We start from the raw sequence: 16501 nt of genomic DNA, 5'->3' as shown, positions 1-16501 counted from the left end.
TTGCCGGTGCTGGCATTTCTCTAATGGTGGTCGCCTTGTCCGGACCTGGGTGCCTGCTATCTTTATCAATGATATGTCCTAGGTACTTGATTTTTTTGTAAAAAGAATTCACACTTGTCTTCTTTGACCTTAAACCATAATTTTGTATTCAACTGGATACTTGTCTTAAATGGTTTGCGTGTTCCTCCCTGCTTTTTCTTGCTATCATGATGTCATCTAGATATGCGATGGCAGTGTCCAGGTCGCTCAGCATGGTATCCATGATTTGCTGGAATATCACGGGTGCTACCTTTACTCCAAACGCGAGCCTTTCATATCTGTACAAACCCTGATGAGTATTAATACAGAGGAGGGTAGTGCTTTTGTTGTTTACTGGAATTTGTAAGTAAGCGTCGCTCAAGTCGATCTTAGAAAAAAACTTGCTGCCATTTAATATTGTGAACACTTCCTCTGGATTGGGTAATGGATAGTGGAAGTCTTCTAACTACCCACTGAGTCCGGTCAAGAAGTCAGTGCAAATGCGGATTTTCCCAGACCTTTTTTTTATGTAGACTGCTGGAGCAGCCCACTCACTATATTCAATTTTAGCCATGTTTTACCAATGTTTTCTAATCTGTCTAGTTCCTCATTTATCTTGTTCAGAGATGCGAACGTGACATTACGGTTTTTTTAAAAACTGGTTGTGTGCCCGATTCCAGCTTAAAATCCACGGCCATTTTTTTGCATCTCCCAAGGCCAGGAGTAGATACATATGGGAATTCTTTTTTAAAACTAGTTATAACTTTCTCAGTTTCCGCTGGACGAGTTTCTATTTTTTTGCAAAATGTGGATATAGGAAGATCCCTCAAATAAAACTGTCGGAACCGAACAGGTTCTCACTATTATTTTTTAATACATTTTGAGTTTTTTGTTTTTCCCAAGAAGGTGAAATTGGTGATTAATTCACCCTCAGAATTAATTTTTGTACCATTGACGACCGTCGCCGTTCTGTTGGTTCTTAGCATAGTTGGTTTTCGTAATTTCTTCCACATTTGGAAATTTATTATTGAAAGATCCGCCCCACTATCTAACTGAAATTTAATATCCTTGCCGAGAATGTTGACCGTTACGTATTTGCGTAGGTTTTTTTAAAAATAATTTTTTAAAAACATTTTCACCCCAAACAAGGCAAATTGCTACTTTTGGTGTAGGGGGCTACTATCAGAGGCAACAACTACTGGGGTACTATGTAGGGATTTGGGCAGCAAGATGTCGGTTCACGTTACACTTGAACTTCTGCACGTCAGTACTGTTGGGGAAGCAGGGACCTGGAATGGAATTCCAAAGTCTAGCGGTTCTGGGGAAGAAACTATTGGAGTAGAAAGATCTTTTACATCTAGGGATCTCTACAGTGTGGGGATGGGATTTAGTAGCCTGTTGGGTTTGTCGAGGGTGCTCACGTCGTAGGGGCACAAGTGATTGCAGTTCGTCAGAGCATTCACCACTAAAATATTTGTAGAACAGGCAGAGGGATGCAACATTTCGTTGATGGGACAGAGGCTAAAGCTTAGATGCCAGTTCAGGGCCTATCAGGTTTGTGACTCTCTTTTGAACCTTGTCAAGGAGCGAGAGACTAGTAGCAGATGCACCAGTCCAGATGTGGCAGCAATACTCCATACATGGGCGAATGGTGGCCTTATAGAGGTACAGGATACTTTCTGGTGTTAGTAGTTGTCTAGCACGGTAGAGAGAGCCCACCTTTCTTGCAGCGGCCCTGGCAATGCCTTCAATGTAATTGTTCCAACTCATGTTTCCTGTGAACATTAGGCCAAGGAGTTTGAAAAATGTACTCTCAGATAAAGAGTCGTTGGCCATTGCTATAGGTGGTAGAGAGGGTTTCTTGTAATTATTGAATGAAACTAGTTTAGTCTTGGCAGCATTGAACGTGACCAACCATTTTTGTCCCCATTCCACTACAGATTGGAGGTCTTCCTCTAGTGTGTCTGCCATTTCTTTAGAAATGTGTTCATTCGTCTTCCTGTCGTGCCTGTTATAGAGTGTAGTGTCATCAGCATATATATCCATCTCAGAGGCAATTTTGTCGGGGAGGTCATTTATGAATATCAGGAACAATAGAGGTCCACGGATAAACCCCTGGGGCACTCCCGCATTTATATCATATTGTTTAGATGTACGACCGTCGAGGACAACCTGGATTTTTCTCTTATCTAAGAAGGATTTAATTATGTTAAGTATTCTACCAGTGATACCGTATGATCTAATTTTCCTAAGGAGACCCTCATGCCATACCCTGTCAAAAGCCTTAGATAAGCTAACTTTGCCAACTGTTGTTTTCATCTACGACATCTCTAGTTATTGTTTGTAGAAGACTAGGATATCAATACCCTAACTCGCTACAAGAAAAAATAATGAAACGAATTGAATGAAGGAAACAAAGAACTCAAATGCTGGAATAAAATAAACATGTCGTTTATTTTCTGTTGAGAAATGAAAGTCTTGGGTGCACACGTGTTCATTCAGCCGTTGACGACTACGCGCGTGGAAAGAAAGGGGAATGCAATAGAGAAACACGAAGTGGCAAGCCGGCCTGTAAAAAGAGAGGGTAAAGCTCAGTAGAGAGTCGCACACATGCCTGTGTTGATGGACCAAAATGAAGGGGAGATAGAGTGAGAAAGAGTGAGAATGTCAATCCAGGTTATGGAGATAGAAAGCGTATAAAGTGTACATACGGTCTGATAGTTTTTTGTCCCACATAGGAGCAAGTGGTGTGAGGTACGCGTGTGCGCGCGCATACCGAAAAGGCACGCTGTCGGTCCGTAGACCGTCCAGCTCGAAAGCTGGTCTGAAAAGGGAGAAACCGCTTATTGCTCTTTCTTTTATAGGTGTTTCCAGTGGTCTTTTGCGCATGTGTGGATTTCCTTTGAAAGGGGAAGTGACGTTGTCCATGCATGCGTGCGTGTATGTGCGTACGTTAGCGTGTGTGTGTATACACGTGAATGTGAGTGTATGTACGCGAACGTGAATATATGTACGTGTGTGGACGTGGGCGCGTATGTTTGTGTGCACGTATGTATGCAACAAGTAATATAGCTTGAAATGTGAACGTGTGTTTTTGTGTGAGACTAGAAAAGGCTCGCACAATACTCCCCTTCCTAGGAAAAAAAAATACATGCCGTGTATATATATATATATATATATATATATATATATATATATGTATATATATTTTTTTTTAAGTAATGTTTTTGGCAATTGACTTTTCGTCCTGTTTTTTTTTTTGTTGTTTTTTTGTTTTCTGTTGGCGTGGTTGTTTAAAAAAACGTCCAAAAAGGAATGTCAAAAATGGAGTGTGTTTGTAAAAAAAAGTATTTACTTACGTGTGGAAAAGCGTTTACTCTTTTTTTAGGCTGACATTTGTTTGTTTGTTTTTTTGTTGTGTGCTGACATGTGCAACGAGTTGCTTGGACCGTGAAGTGAATTGTTCGTTTGGAAGGAAAATTTTTGTTTCGTTATCGACGTCGTGTGTCAAGTTGATGGTATCTTCGCAAGTGAGTCTGCGGTAATATGTGCATTGTTTGGACGGGCGCTAGTTGCACATTCGTTCTTGTTGAACGAGGTGTGATTGCCGGCTGTCAACAAAACTTCCAATTGTGAGTTTATCAGCGTGCGTGGTGCATCTCAACTCGTATTGTTGATTCAACTTCTTCCTATGTGTTGATGGGGATGTCCTGTAATTGTTTCTTTGTTGTTGTGTCTGCTGTGCGGGAGGGAATGTGTATAGGCCTATGTGATTTTGATGGCCACTTCAATTTGCAGTTTAGTCAGATGTGCCAATGCTAATTTTAATTCGTCCAAATGGTCTGGTTGGATTTAGCAATTTTAAAACGTTCGTTATCTGGTTGGAAAAACGTTTTTATGTCTGGTCGGATTTAACAAAAACGTTTTGATTTTTTTCTCCCACGACAATAAAACAAGGGGAAAAAAAAAAATTAATCTAGGGAAACAGTTCATTGTCCAACAACAACAAAAAAAAATCCAGTGCATATTTCCCTTTGGAAAAAAAATAAAGCAACAATTTACCTTTAGTAGAGAAAAACAGCAACAAACTGTTTTTTTTTTTGTTTGTTTTTTTTTACAAAGTAAAAATTTACCTTTTAAGTAGCGACGGACTTTTTCCATTTTATTATTTTAAAATTTCTGCAAATCTTTCAGTCGCAAGTGTTATTTACACTTTCTTAGGCATGATAAACATTTGAGTCCAACGTTGTTAGTGTTTTCAGAACACTATTTTAGTCGTGAGTATGTTTCTCAAATCCAATGTCGCCAGTGTTATGGCTTGCAAATAGCCACAAGAAGAACAGAACAATGGATACAAATGGAAAGTATTGGTAATTCACAGAGCATGCGAGGGTCGCTCTAGAATTAGATCCCTCTCTGAGATCGTCATGAGTTATAGTTTATATGAACGATGGATTAGTTCATTGGGAGGGTGGTTCCCCTACAACAATTATCAGAAGTAAATTCGTCACTATAGAATCGAACAAACAAAAAAAAATTTTTTTAAAGTTCATTACCTTTTCAAAGTTGACATGGTATATTTGTGCGTATTTTAATTCCATGTATGTTTTAGTAGTCAAACCAGTTTGAAGGTGTATCGTTGCAGATAACTTTTTTTTCATTTTAAAGTCACCGTTGTTAGTGTAACGACGTAACGACATATTTTAATTTTTCTGAGTGAAAATTCCGTAATGCTTATCGTCTTTTAACAACTTTTTAATATCATAAAGTTCTGACTCCTTTGTCACCATTGTTGAAGCTCGATTGAATGCATGGAATAAATAACTACAGCACAGAAGTAAAGTAGAACAGATATATTGAAAGTATATACAATATTCACATCGAGTCTATTGGTGTAATCAGGGGGAAACTGTCCCTGGAGAAGGTGTCAGCTGGGTGGTCGTCGACTCCCAATCTTGTGTCTCTCTGAGTCTCTCTATCTTTACAATTCCAACCATATTTATATAGTTGACACTCCGCATATGCTAATTAGGTAGATCCTACCACAACACAAACTGAAGATTCTTTTAAATTTCATGTAAATCGTGATAAATGCTTAAGATTCCTTGAAATTTCATATAAATAGTAACAAACACTGCAGATGCTTTAAAATTTGATGTAAATAGTGATAAACATTGACGCCTTCGGCAATAGAGAGTTGTGTTTTCATCTCAGCTTGTTTTAGTTTCTGTGTCCTGACTCTCTGTTAGAAGTTATCTGTTTAGAGAGTATGTTCACTTGTCTATTTTGGATTAATGTTGATAAATTTGTGAATATATACAAGAAAAAATTATACTCCCACAGATTCATTTGAATTCATGCCAATACATGTCCTTGAACAGATATTGAAATGTTCAGACTTAAGAATTGAACCAAATGATTCTGTAGGATTGACCTGAGTCACCCCTAAAAGCCAAGAAGTAGGACGAAAATAATACCATTCCCCCAAAATAATAGTTTTTTAGCCCCTCTCTTTCTCCTTATTATAAACCGAACACAAACCAAGAACTGCTATCCAGTCCCTCATCATCTTCCTCTCTCTCTCTCTCTCTCTCTCTCTCTCTCTCTCTCTCTCTCTTTCTCCTTAACCAAGCCCTAGCCAGCATGACAGGCAAGTAGCCAGTACACTCTTAGCCACCGAACCAACAAGATGTACGTTGCCGGCAAACATTATTAACAAAAGGTGTATTCTCTCCAACATGTAAAAAAAAGGTAAATAAAGTTCTTTCCTTTTAAAGCTTAACATTGGTATTACTTTTATCATTCCAACTACCACTAATAAAGACAAGTGCCAGCCAGTGTCACAATCCTTTCTAGTATTTTTCTTGCTAAAAAGAATTGTAAATTATACTGATATATGTGATATATGTGTTAAATATGCTTGATTGATTTATGTCATTGGACATTGCTGTCCACTCCTGCTAATCCTGTATTTTGTTAATACTGCTAGTTACATTTTGTATATGTACAAAATGGAGCGATATAGTTGTTGCCCTAAAGAAAACAACACTGGCGGTGATCAGGCTGTCTTTGGTGTTGTGGGGGCTCATATTGGTGATGTGCTCGATGTATAACCAAACGAAGTAGTCTGGCGGATTCAGGTTAGGGGAGGATGGAGGCCAGTGAGAGTACAAACTTGTAGCATTCCTTCTGAAGCCAAGCCTGGATCTCTGGATTTGTGGGCCGGCACTGAGTCTTGCAGCCACACTCAGAGTCTGCCAAAGGTCACCTGATTGCACCAGAGGACCACCACAATCTTCAGCACATCCAGGTATACTTTGGTGTTGAGTTTCAAGTCAACTTCGATGTGAGGTAGCATGATGTAGCCCTCATTTGAAACCGCACCAAGGACTGTAACCGTGGTCAGAAACTTTGTTTTCATCACCCTGGACATGTTCCTATTATTTGTGGCAATCCAGCAATCTATTTTAAAGGTGCTGGCAATGGTCCTGTTGTCATAACTTGGATCGGTAGAGAGCATGAGTTGTACAGTTACGCATCTCCAATCTCGCTCGTTGAACACTGTGTCACTTTCAGACATGATAGAAGTCTCCTATCGCTCTTGGGATTTGTACACAACTGGTCAACTAGTAAATAGTCTGCAACAAAAAAAGAAAACCGGTTTTAATCAAACAGAAATGGAATCATGTGATCTTTTCTACAGTGACAATTTTATCATTCCATCCTGTAACTCTAGAGATTTATACAAAATTTAGAAATTAGAAACTGTTCTAAATTGTATACAAGCTTTTGAAATTCTTCATAAATTTCCATGCAAACTTTCAATGGTATCTTACTAATAAATAAATAAATAAATAAAAGATAAGATTGCTTAAGATTTCTTACTTGTGTATTTCCATTATCATTGAGTTGTAAAAAATACTATGCAAGGAAAACTAACTCATTTTCAAATGAGATAAACTGATATTCCTTAAAACTCTTTGGAAACGTTTTGAACAAAACTGCCACAATTTAGATTCATTTGCTTCATTACACAGAAATAATAATTCAAAAGAATCCTTACTTTTTTTTTTTTTAATATTCCAGATTTATCCAGAACTACAGCACCAACTTCATGCAGAAAAAGAACCAGAAAGTGATGCCATCCGACAAGAAATCGGTGACTGGCTCCTCACAAACTAAAATATGAAAGATGTTTTCTTTTAATTCACTCAAAATTAATATGATGAATTTTATTTTTTTTTATTTTTATACAAAATTTAGAAATTTCAAACTGTCCTAAATTGTGTACAGACTTCTGAAATTCTTTATAAATTTTCAAACTTCAATGTATTTTGGACCAAGTAGAGAGTGTAATCTGTGATAATTAAGATGTTTTGATTAGTTATTTTCTTAAAAATGTGAATTTTTGTTGTCAGCCTTGCTAGATTTTACTTATTTCTTGATTGTTAAAATACCATATGAGTTGAATATTGAATAAAAATTGTAAATAAAATCTGAAACTATAACTTGAACAAATCCAGGAAAGAAATAAGTTCATTGGGATTGATATGATAGGGATAGCCAAAAGCACTCAGATATGAATAGAAAAGAAAGTACTAGGACTTTTACTCGACTGGAACATACAATCAAAGAGATAGCCCTTGGGAATTACTAGACCTCCGGATGCCCATGCATCAATATAGGAATGAAAAGTTTATTTTATATAAGCCGTACATAACTAACATTTTCATAATATTCTAATGTTTCAAATTCAACTTAGAAAATCCTATGAAAATAAGCTAATAAAATAATGAAATAAAAATAAACATAAACATAAATGCAGCATCCACATGAACTTTTAAAGGATGTAACGGTGATGATGATGCTGATGCTTTTTTCCAGCATTGGAAAAGGCAATGTCAGAGAAAAACCTGATGACGATTAAAGCTGAAATGGAACTTAATCTAAGCCACCGTATCTACAGAGTTTGCTAGAGATCATCCAATCGTTGACTTCAAATCATCAAGCTTGGTCAGCCTTCATGAAGGATGCAATGGCAAGGATGGATGAAGCCAGCTCAACCTACTCTGGATGAATACTGTTTCAGATACAATTAGTGATAAGGTAATATGGGTGAAAATATTTAGGCAATATGGCTTTGGAAATGTTTATTTTAGTCATTTTACTTGGCACCACTTGACACGTCTACAGAGATTCAAATATGTAGTAAACATATTCATTTCCTTACAGAATTTTTATTTGACTGTAAGTGAACAATTGTTATTAAATATTGCTTGTAATAAAAAAGTGATTTTTAAATGATGTGAAATATTTGAATATATATATATATACAGGTTTAGGTAGAAAGAATATATTGTACAAGAAAGTGAATACAAAGAAAGGTTGTTCGTATTTCACAGCTGCTCAGTTAGACAATCTGTAGTTTTGCATTAAATTGCAATATTTCTCCCACAAGAGTATTAGCCTCATGGTTTATATGATGGTGAGCAGAGTTGATTATGAATGAATAGTTAAATCCCCATAACATATACATAGACATTTTGTTGTGGCAGTTATTTTCAAAATCAACATTTTTAAGGAAGAAAGGAATATCATTAGCTAACCATATGCAGTGAATCTCTCAGCCAATCAAAAGAATTATCGACTATGTATTCAATGAAAAGCATTTAATTCTCATTTTATTATGCAAATAACATGAATTGAAACATTCTATACATCACTTACCAGTCACAATCAAAACTCAATCCAATGCTATTTAGGTCTTTTATGCATATATAAAAGAGAAACTTATATAAGTACATACTGATAAATATATAAGATGTATGTATTACCTATTGATCAAACAAGTTTATCAATGTGGCAAGCCTTTGCACCCAGAGATGTACGGAATGAGCCCTCTGAAGGGAATGCAATTACACTTGGTCTTCATTTACAATTGCTTCATTTCATTTGCCTCTTCAGGCAGATCAGCTATTTAAGTGTTATTAATAAAGCCACTTAGTGAATCTGAATTTACGGTCATCAATGCTTGGCTTCTATGCCTGCTACTGCAACATTGTAGAATCATCACTAGTATGTTTGAGTCTTCCTTCTTAAATAAACTCTCCTTATATAGTCATCTATTATATAGTCATCTAATATAGGGAGACAGTTCAGTCATCTAACACTTGTCTAAGAATAAACCATTCTAAAGAGACGGCATTGTCAAATCTCTTGCTTCAGTTTTTATTTTATTTTTTTTATAGTTAAACAGGTGGTAATAATGTATGTAGTTAAAATAGGTAATTTTCAACTAAACCGGCATCATATTGGTGATGGCAGTAAGGGTGCAGACTGTACATAATTGTTAAAGACAGTCTTTTCTTACATTATAAAGCTATATATATATATATATATATATATATATATATATATATATTCAAATATTTCACATCGTTTAAAAATTACTTTTTCATTACCAGCAATATTTAATAACAATTGTCAATCAACTAGGAAATATGAAATCTAATATATGAAATTAAGTCAGACACATTTTCAACTTATGAAATATTGATATTTTATGACAGCAGTTTCCGTTATAAAATATCTAATTCTGAATCACTATTTCCTTTTGATCTATGTTAAGTTGTAATTTGATTTAATTTTTTTTGTAAATACAATTATTTCCACTCAAAATATTTTCGCAGGATATTTTTTCTGCAGCAAATATCAATTACAAGTTAACTGAATTTTCAACTTTAAAGGAGTTGTATATCTTACAACTATAATTATTTTTGTATCAGTTTAAAAGTATGTAAAACTAAAATGAGATTACTGCATCTAAGATGACACCGAGAAGATACAGCTAGTTATGTATAAAACATGCACAGTTACATATCTCATAACAGCAGGACATATTCAGGAAAAAAAGCTACGAACCATTGTCAAAATCACTACGAGTATAACACATCTTTAGCAGAAAACATGACTGCATACAAAAATAATGGACATAATTATAGTAAAAACACAACATTGTAAAATAGTAATGTTTTTCTGTTGTTAGTGTTTTAGTATTAATTTTCAAACCTGATTTGATTATTATACAAATTTAAAGAACAACTCATGCCAATCCTGTTGTGTAATGTGGAAACAATTGTACCTTTATTGTTTTTGTTAAGATTAAAAATGTTTTGTTTTTATTTAAGACATTTATTTGTAACAAAGTTTTGATTTTATTTTTTATGAAATGCAATAAAAATGTTGTGCCTAATAAGTTTGTCATTTCAAGATGTTTTCTTAATGAAATTACTGATCAAATATTAAAGAAAAAAACTGAATTATTAGGAATTGTCAGAAATGAAATGAATGTAAACAAAGTTTTTATGTTTTTATTTTCAATTTGGTGCATTTGATAATAATTTATTCACCCAAAAGATGAAAATAAACTACACCAGATTTAGTGTGATGCTCACTACAGATGTACAAGTAATCAAAGAGAATTAAAGTGAAAGTTTCACCCTCCTTTAAGGATTTGAACCAAGATGCATGTGAAGCAACAACTTTACCAACTGAGCCTGTTTAGTAACTGTACTTCTTGTTGAGTGGATAGATTTCATCCACAGTCAATCACTTATCGTGACCATTCCATGATATGCTTATCAGTTGATAGGCATATCATGGAATGGCCACAGTAAGTGACTGATTGTGGATGAAATCTATCTGCATTTTGTGTATGGCAGCATAGAGGAGGTGAGCCGGATTTGGATTTTTTGTTCAGACAAGTCCTATTGAAGACCCTAAATAGGTGAAAGTCAAGTTTAGGGTTTTTGATCCATGCCTGGTGTTTCTGATTATGGAAATAAGCGTGTATATATATATATATATATATATATATATATATATATATATGTTTGAATAAATTTTCATGGTACTAAATTTGAGTATGGTACAGATTAATGAACATTTGTGAGAGTAAATACATGGAAGTAAATTTTATGTACTGCAGATAAAGCATATCATAATAGAATGAAGACAAGTAACAAGTTTTGGGGAGAAAAAACATTGGGGGGATGATAACATTAAGCCATAGAAGTCTTTTGCTTACATAGGAAGGGTTTTCATAATTTTATATAAATTGTTTTTATGACTTTAAAATGAAACAACATAAGTGATCTACTTCTGAAAGAAAAACTCTTATTGCTGTAAGCTGATGCACATTTCATGCTACACGATTCTAGGGTTCAAAATCTGATAACAATGGTGTATTTTGTTAACAAATTTTATGCTAATATTACAAAACCAAGATAATCTGAAGTATGTCAGACATTCTGGAGGACCAAAACATTGAGGCTTATGAAAACGGGTGATCTTGGCGGAGATATTTGAATTTACAATATTTAGAAGATAACAATTATCAAGAAAAACCTTTTTAATAAACTGAATCTCTAAATCAATCAGAGATTAAAAGCAAATCATTGAGGTACAATGAACCAAACATTTTATCAAATTTATTTTTCTTTGTTTGAAACAAAAATAATCCCAATGGTTTGCAGTAAACATATGTAAGAAATGACCAGATTTATGTAGGAAAGGAAGAGTGAAATTATGTTCCTTCTCACATGTAAAATGTAGGGTTGGGTGTAATTGGTAAATGCATTAAGAAATACTATTGAATCTGTTCATTGTTGAACACGCAAAATGTATCATCGATGTATCAAAAATAAGTTAGTGGTCTATTGACATGGAAACCTACAAAGATATTGGCCAATGAAAGACCAAGAGGTTACTTTATAGAAATACCGTCAATCTGCTAGTGCATAAGATTATTAAAACTAAATTCGACAGACATAAGTCCAATGAAGACCTCCTTAGAGATGGTCAGATAAACTGATAAATCAGTGTTTTTTTTGTTTGTTTTTTTTGCAAGGAAATGCATGTCTATATACTGATGTAAACAAAATTATTTCCAGTAGAAAAGAGACAGTTACATATATAGTCAGCAAAATTAAATGAATCTTTAATACAGTTGGCTTGTGAATTGGTTGAAGTAATTTTACCAACGATTTATATACAAGGGTCACTCCAAAGGTAAGACCTCCTATTTTTTAAGTCTAAAAGTTGAAGAGCTATGAAGACAACCTTTTGTGTTCCAGAATTTATTTTTCTAGTCACCACCATGCACTTTTGCCATGAATTCAGTGATGCATCTCTGCTTCAGATGCACGTCCATGACGGGTCGCTTTCTTAGAGTTTCACACTGTCAATATCTGCAACAGAGAGATGAAATTTTTAGGTCATGAATGCATAAGTTCAGTCATCATAACAATGCAATTTGCAATCCCCGCTAATCGATTCAGGTGAAATAAATAAAAAAAATAGACTTTTAGCACATTATATAACATAAATTATGCTGAACTAAACCAATCATAGAAATAATAGGCAAATAGGCTATTATTCATGTGTATTTGGTAACCCATAAAGATAGAGTCTTATAGGCCCTATTGGTTGTATATGATCATATATATTCCTAGAAAAACACCTTTCTTGGTTTTTTAAAATTACTTCCAATAAAATCTTATGCTCCAATTTTTTTTAATTCATCAGTGAAATCCAAGATCACCATCGGCAAATCTGGAATCATCACTCCTGAACCTTTATCTGATTTGGTAATGATATTTTTCTTCATAATGTTATTATTATGTGATCGAGCTTCCCAAAGAGAAAAAAAAAACGTTTTGTATGTGTGCTTTTTGAAATCCTTGTGTATAATCGCTCAGTTTAAGCACAAAATTTAAGAAATTTGTTGTTGTTAATAATGTTTCAATCCTTTTAAAAATGGTTTGATTTTTTTTTTAAATAAATATATTTATGAATTGAAAATAAGGTTATACATTTATTTTTTGTGAGAGAAGGCATCAAGTCAATTGAAAAGTTTTTGGCAAAGTTATCAATAATTCTATCAAAAATCACTCTATCGACAAGTTCCCTCTCTATGGAGAGAATTGCCAAGTCTGTAAGCCTTATCTGGCTCATTTTTGATCGAAGGTAGTTTTTTATGAGCTTCAGTTTCGAGAAAGAATGCCCATAGCTAGCAACGCTAATAGCTCGGGTAAGGAAAATGCGCAGCAAGATCACAATATTAAGGACAGAATCCCCAAAGTGATATCTCTGTATAAAGTTCAAGAGGTCCATTGATTTTGTCTTTTACTAAAGCTTTCACAAAATACTGTAACCTCTTCCTTTCGGCAAAGAATTTATCTTTATCTATATCTTCGTCAACTTCACCAAACTGACAATCATAATTATTATCAAGCAGATTTGATGGTGTAAAAAAAGTGTATTTACTTGCAAAATTGTGAACGTGTTGAGATCTGCAAGATATTTCTTCAGTCAACCTGTCTATGACAGGCAGCATTTCCCATCTCAACTCAGTATGAAACCCCAGTGCTGTGTCACTCAATCGTTCACCATCCATTCGTTTCTTTTTGCGGATACGATGCTCCATGCTTATCCCCATTTCAAAGCAGAGTTTTTTTACTCGTCTATTGCAGTGTCCACCATCTTTTCTCTATTCTGAAGAAGGCAATCTTTCAACACCGTCAGCCTGACAAAACTTTGTTGCAGATCCAGCCCCTTTTCTTGAAGATACTTCTGGGCATCATTGAATTCTGGGAGAATAGTTTTCCAAAGGCTCAAAAATAAAAGAAACGGAAATGACAACACCGATTTGAGAATTAAAGATGCATCTGATCTTATGGTTGCAGTTTCTCCTTCTTCTGGGAGCTGTTCCAGGGCAATGAAGACTTCCAATAATTTTTTTTGCTACAACATTTACAGCATCTGCTCGACTACTCCATCTAGTTTCCACAGTCCACTTGATATTTAGATTGGTCAACTGAATCAAGACGTCCCAGCGATGTGTAGATGTAGAAAAGAACGAGATTAACCAGTCCAGGATGCCAAAAAATGTAACAAAGTGAACTGCTACAGAAGCGGCATGTGCACACGCCAGATTTAATGAATTGTTAGTGCATGGCACAAATAGAGCTTTTGGGTTGATTTCAGAGATTCGTTTCTGTACACCTGATCGGTGGCGTGCCATAATAGCAGCATCGTCAAATGTCTGGCCAATACAGTCACCAATCTGAATCCCGTCATTCTCCAGTTCTCTCAAAATCTGTTTAGAAATGTCCTCCGCACTTTTACCTTTTGTCTCGATGAAACGGAGAACAGACTCTTCCACTGTCACTCTATTTTCATCAAATTTTTACGTAGCGCAACACTTCACTCATCTGGTCCTTGTGAGATACATCAGAAGTGCTATAAAAATATTTGCTTTCCTTGATCTGATCAATGATTTTCTTTCTCACCTGCTTTACCAAAATGCTCACAAATTCATTTTGAATTTCTGGTGACAGATAAGAAGTAGCGATTTTCTTTCCAAAGTTAACTTTCACCAAATATTCACGGAGCACAGGGTCATATTTGGCCAATAAATTTACCAATTCTAAAAAATTCCTTTGTTTTCTTGATCTCTTTTATCATTATAGATGTCTTCCCGGTGACCCCGTAGTGCCAGATTCTGCTTGGCGAGAAACCTGATAATGTCCAGCAATCTAGCTAGAATTTCCCGCCGTTTCTTAGTTCCTTCTCAATAAGATGTTGCTCTACTTTGTCAACTACTTTTCCTTCAGCAAGTCGGATCTCTAGATCATTCCATGAGAAACACTTGAGCATGAGATGTGCTAGCTTCATGTTCATATACTTTCGGGTTTAATTTCCATTAATTCATAAAACCCACATCGGTAGAAAAACTCGACAGACCAGTTGAAAACAGTCTGCAGCAGAAGCAAAATAAGGCTTCACTGGAAGGAGAATACACCATCCATGTTCTCAAAATTTTCTCACCGTTGCGCAGTTCCTGATAGAACCGTTTTTTGATTAGCTTTCTAACGTCGCCTTTTGTTTTCGTTCCTGGTTAGACTACTTCCTTGAATTCATGATCAAGGTACTGCACAGTGGCAGAGCCCTGCCGAACAAGCATAGCGCAAATTTTACTGGTCATGAAACAAGATCTGTAAAATCGGTTGCAGTGTATGTTTTCGTGCCAACTAGTGATTGCCTTTCCAATTCTTTAACTTCAGATGCATCATCATCATTGACAGTTTTTGATGTATGAACACTGTTAATGTTGCTTTCCGAAGTAACAGTATCAATGTTAGTAATATCAACTTCATTTTCGCTTTCAGCATGATTTTCGACTTTGGTTTTGGCCATTTCAGCAATAAAAGTTGTGGTTAGAAGCAAGAAAGACAAGTCTTACCGTGGGTGCTCAGCGAGTGAGTTCAGGCGAAGAAAAGGAAGAACAAACATGGCGGCAAGCATTTTTATTTCGTCCGTGCTCGCGTGTGTGCGTGAAGATGGAAACTATAAAACGATGTTCATTTCTCGTTGCTGGGCGATTGTTCCCGATCAGGCAGGAGAGAAGGCAACGAGAGTAGAGACAGAGTACTGTAGTGATAATCTTTCTTGAACATTCAGTTTGTGTATTTGAGGTGAACCCCCCCCACCATTATACTTCAAAAGTATTTTCCAAGAATTTCAACAGCGTGCCTTTATTCTTTTTTGCTTTCTCTTCTTTTGCCACACAACTCTCCTTCATTCTCTTCATTACGGTTCCTATTTTGAAAATTCACGCAAATATTCTGAAAAAAATTAAAAATTCTTTTTTGAAAAATAGCATGGCATTTCTCTGCATAAGCACCTTCTTGTATTGTCCGTACTAGCACCACAAAAGGTAAGATACCCCCCCCCCCATAAAATCATTTTTCTGAGACACCTAACCCTAAAAATATATATATGCATACATATAGAGAGAGGCCCGTCACTATTCTCCCACCCCTAAAACAAGAAACTTACAGGGAAAGAGTCTTTCATTTTATTTTCTATTTTAAATGTTATGTTTTTAATCACTTTTCCATTCTGTTGAGTATTTTATTTTCTATTTTTGAGCGGTTCAGTTTTCAAACATGTGTGCGAAAATAAATATGAAAACGAAGCTCCTCGCTCCTACCTCACGAAGACGAAGAGGGGGGCATGTTTCGCCTTTTTGAATTCTTACGACTCTTAAAAAGTTAATATTTAAGGTGAAATAAAAAGCGTTTAAAACTACTGTACAACACCAATAAATGATTCAAGTTGCAAAGTAACTTTTATAGCGTATGGGAACATTTATTTGATTTTTTTTAACCACTTTTTCGAATCTCTCTGTTTGTAAAGCAAACCCCAAAAAATAATTAAAATAATAATTAAATTCTTTTCAAAGTATTTAAAGATGCGAGCAGAAGTCTTCTTGAAATGTGCCAGATCTGTGAGACATTGAAGCATTTTTGAACACTAAGCAAAATAAATTATTATTTTCCTCATGGAAATAAATTCTGTAAGCTTTTTTTTTTTTGGGGGGGGGGGAGGTCTAAGTGATTATGCATAGTTTTACAACCTT

At 35.2% G+C, this 16501-nt stretch overlaps 1 protein-coding gene across 4 annotated transcripts in view; it reads left to right on the top strand.

The window, feature by feature from the left end:
- Nucleotides 1-10273, top strand: part of LOC145277827 (monoglyceride lipase-like) — a 610056-nt gene extending 599783 nt beyond the window's left edge. For all 4 annotated transcript variants that reach the window (XM_080129733.1, XM_080129734.1, XM_080129735.1 and 1 more), the window contains one exon: nt 7105-10273. In XM_080129733.1, the coding sequence (XP_079985859.1) occupies nt 7105-7200 (96 nt within the window). In that variant the 3' untranslated portion in view covers nt 7201-10273. The remainder of the gene's footprint in view (nt 1-7104) is intronic.
- Nucleotides 10274-16501: the final 6228 nt, after the last annotated feature.

The sequence above is a fragment of the Euprymna scolopes genome, chromosome 6, assembly GCF_053919585.1.
Source record: "Euprymna scolopes isolate OS-2025 chromosome 6, ASM5391958v1, whole genome shotgun sequence".
In the NCBI taxonomy this organism is placed as follows: domain Eukaryota; kingdom Metazoa; phylum Mollusca; class Cephalopoda; order Sepiida; family Sepiolidae; genus Euprymna; species Euprymna scolopes.
This window is presented reverse-complemented; position numbering and strand designations above follow the sequence as displayed.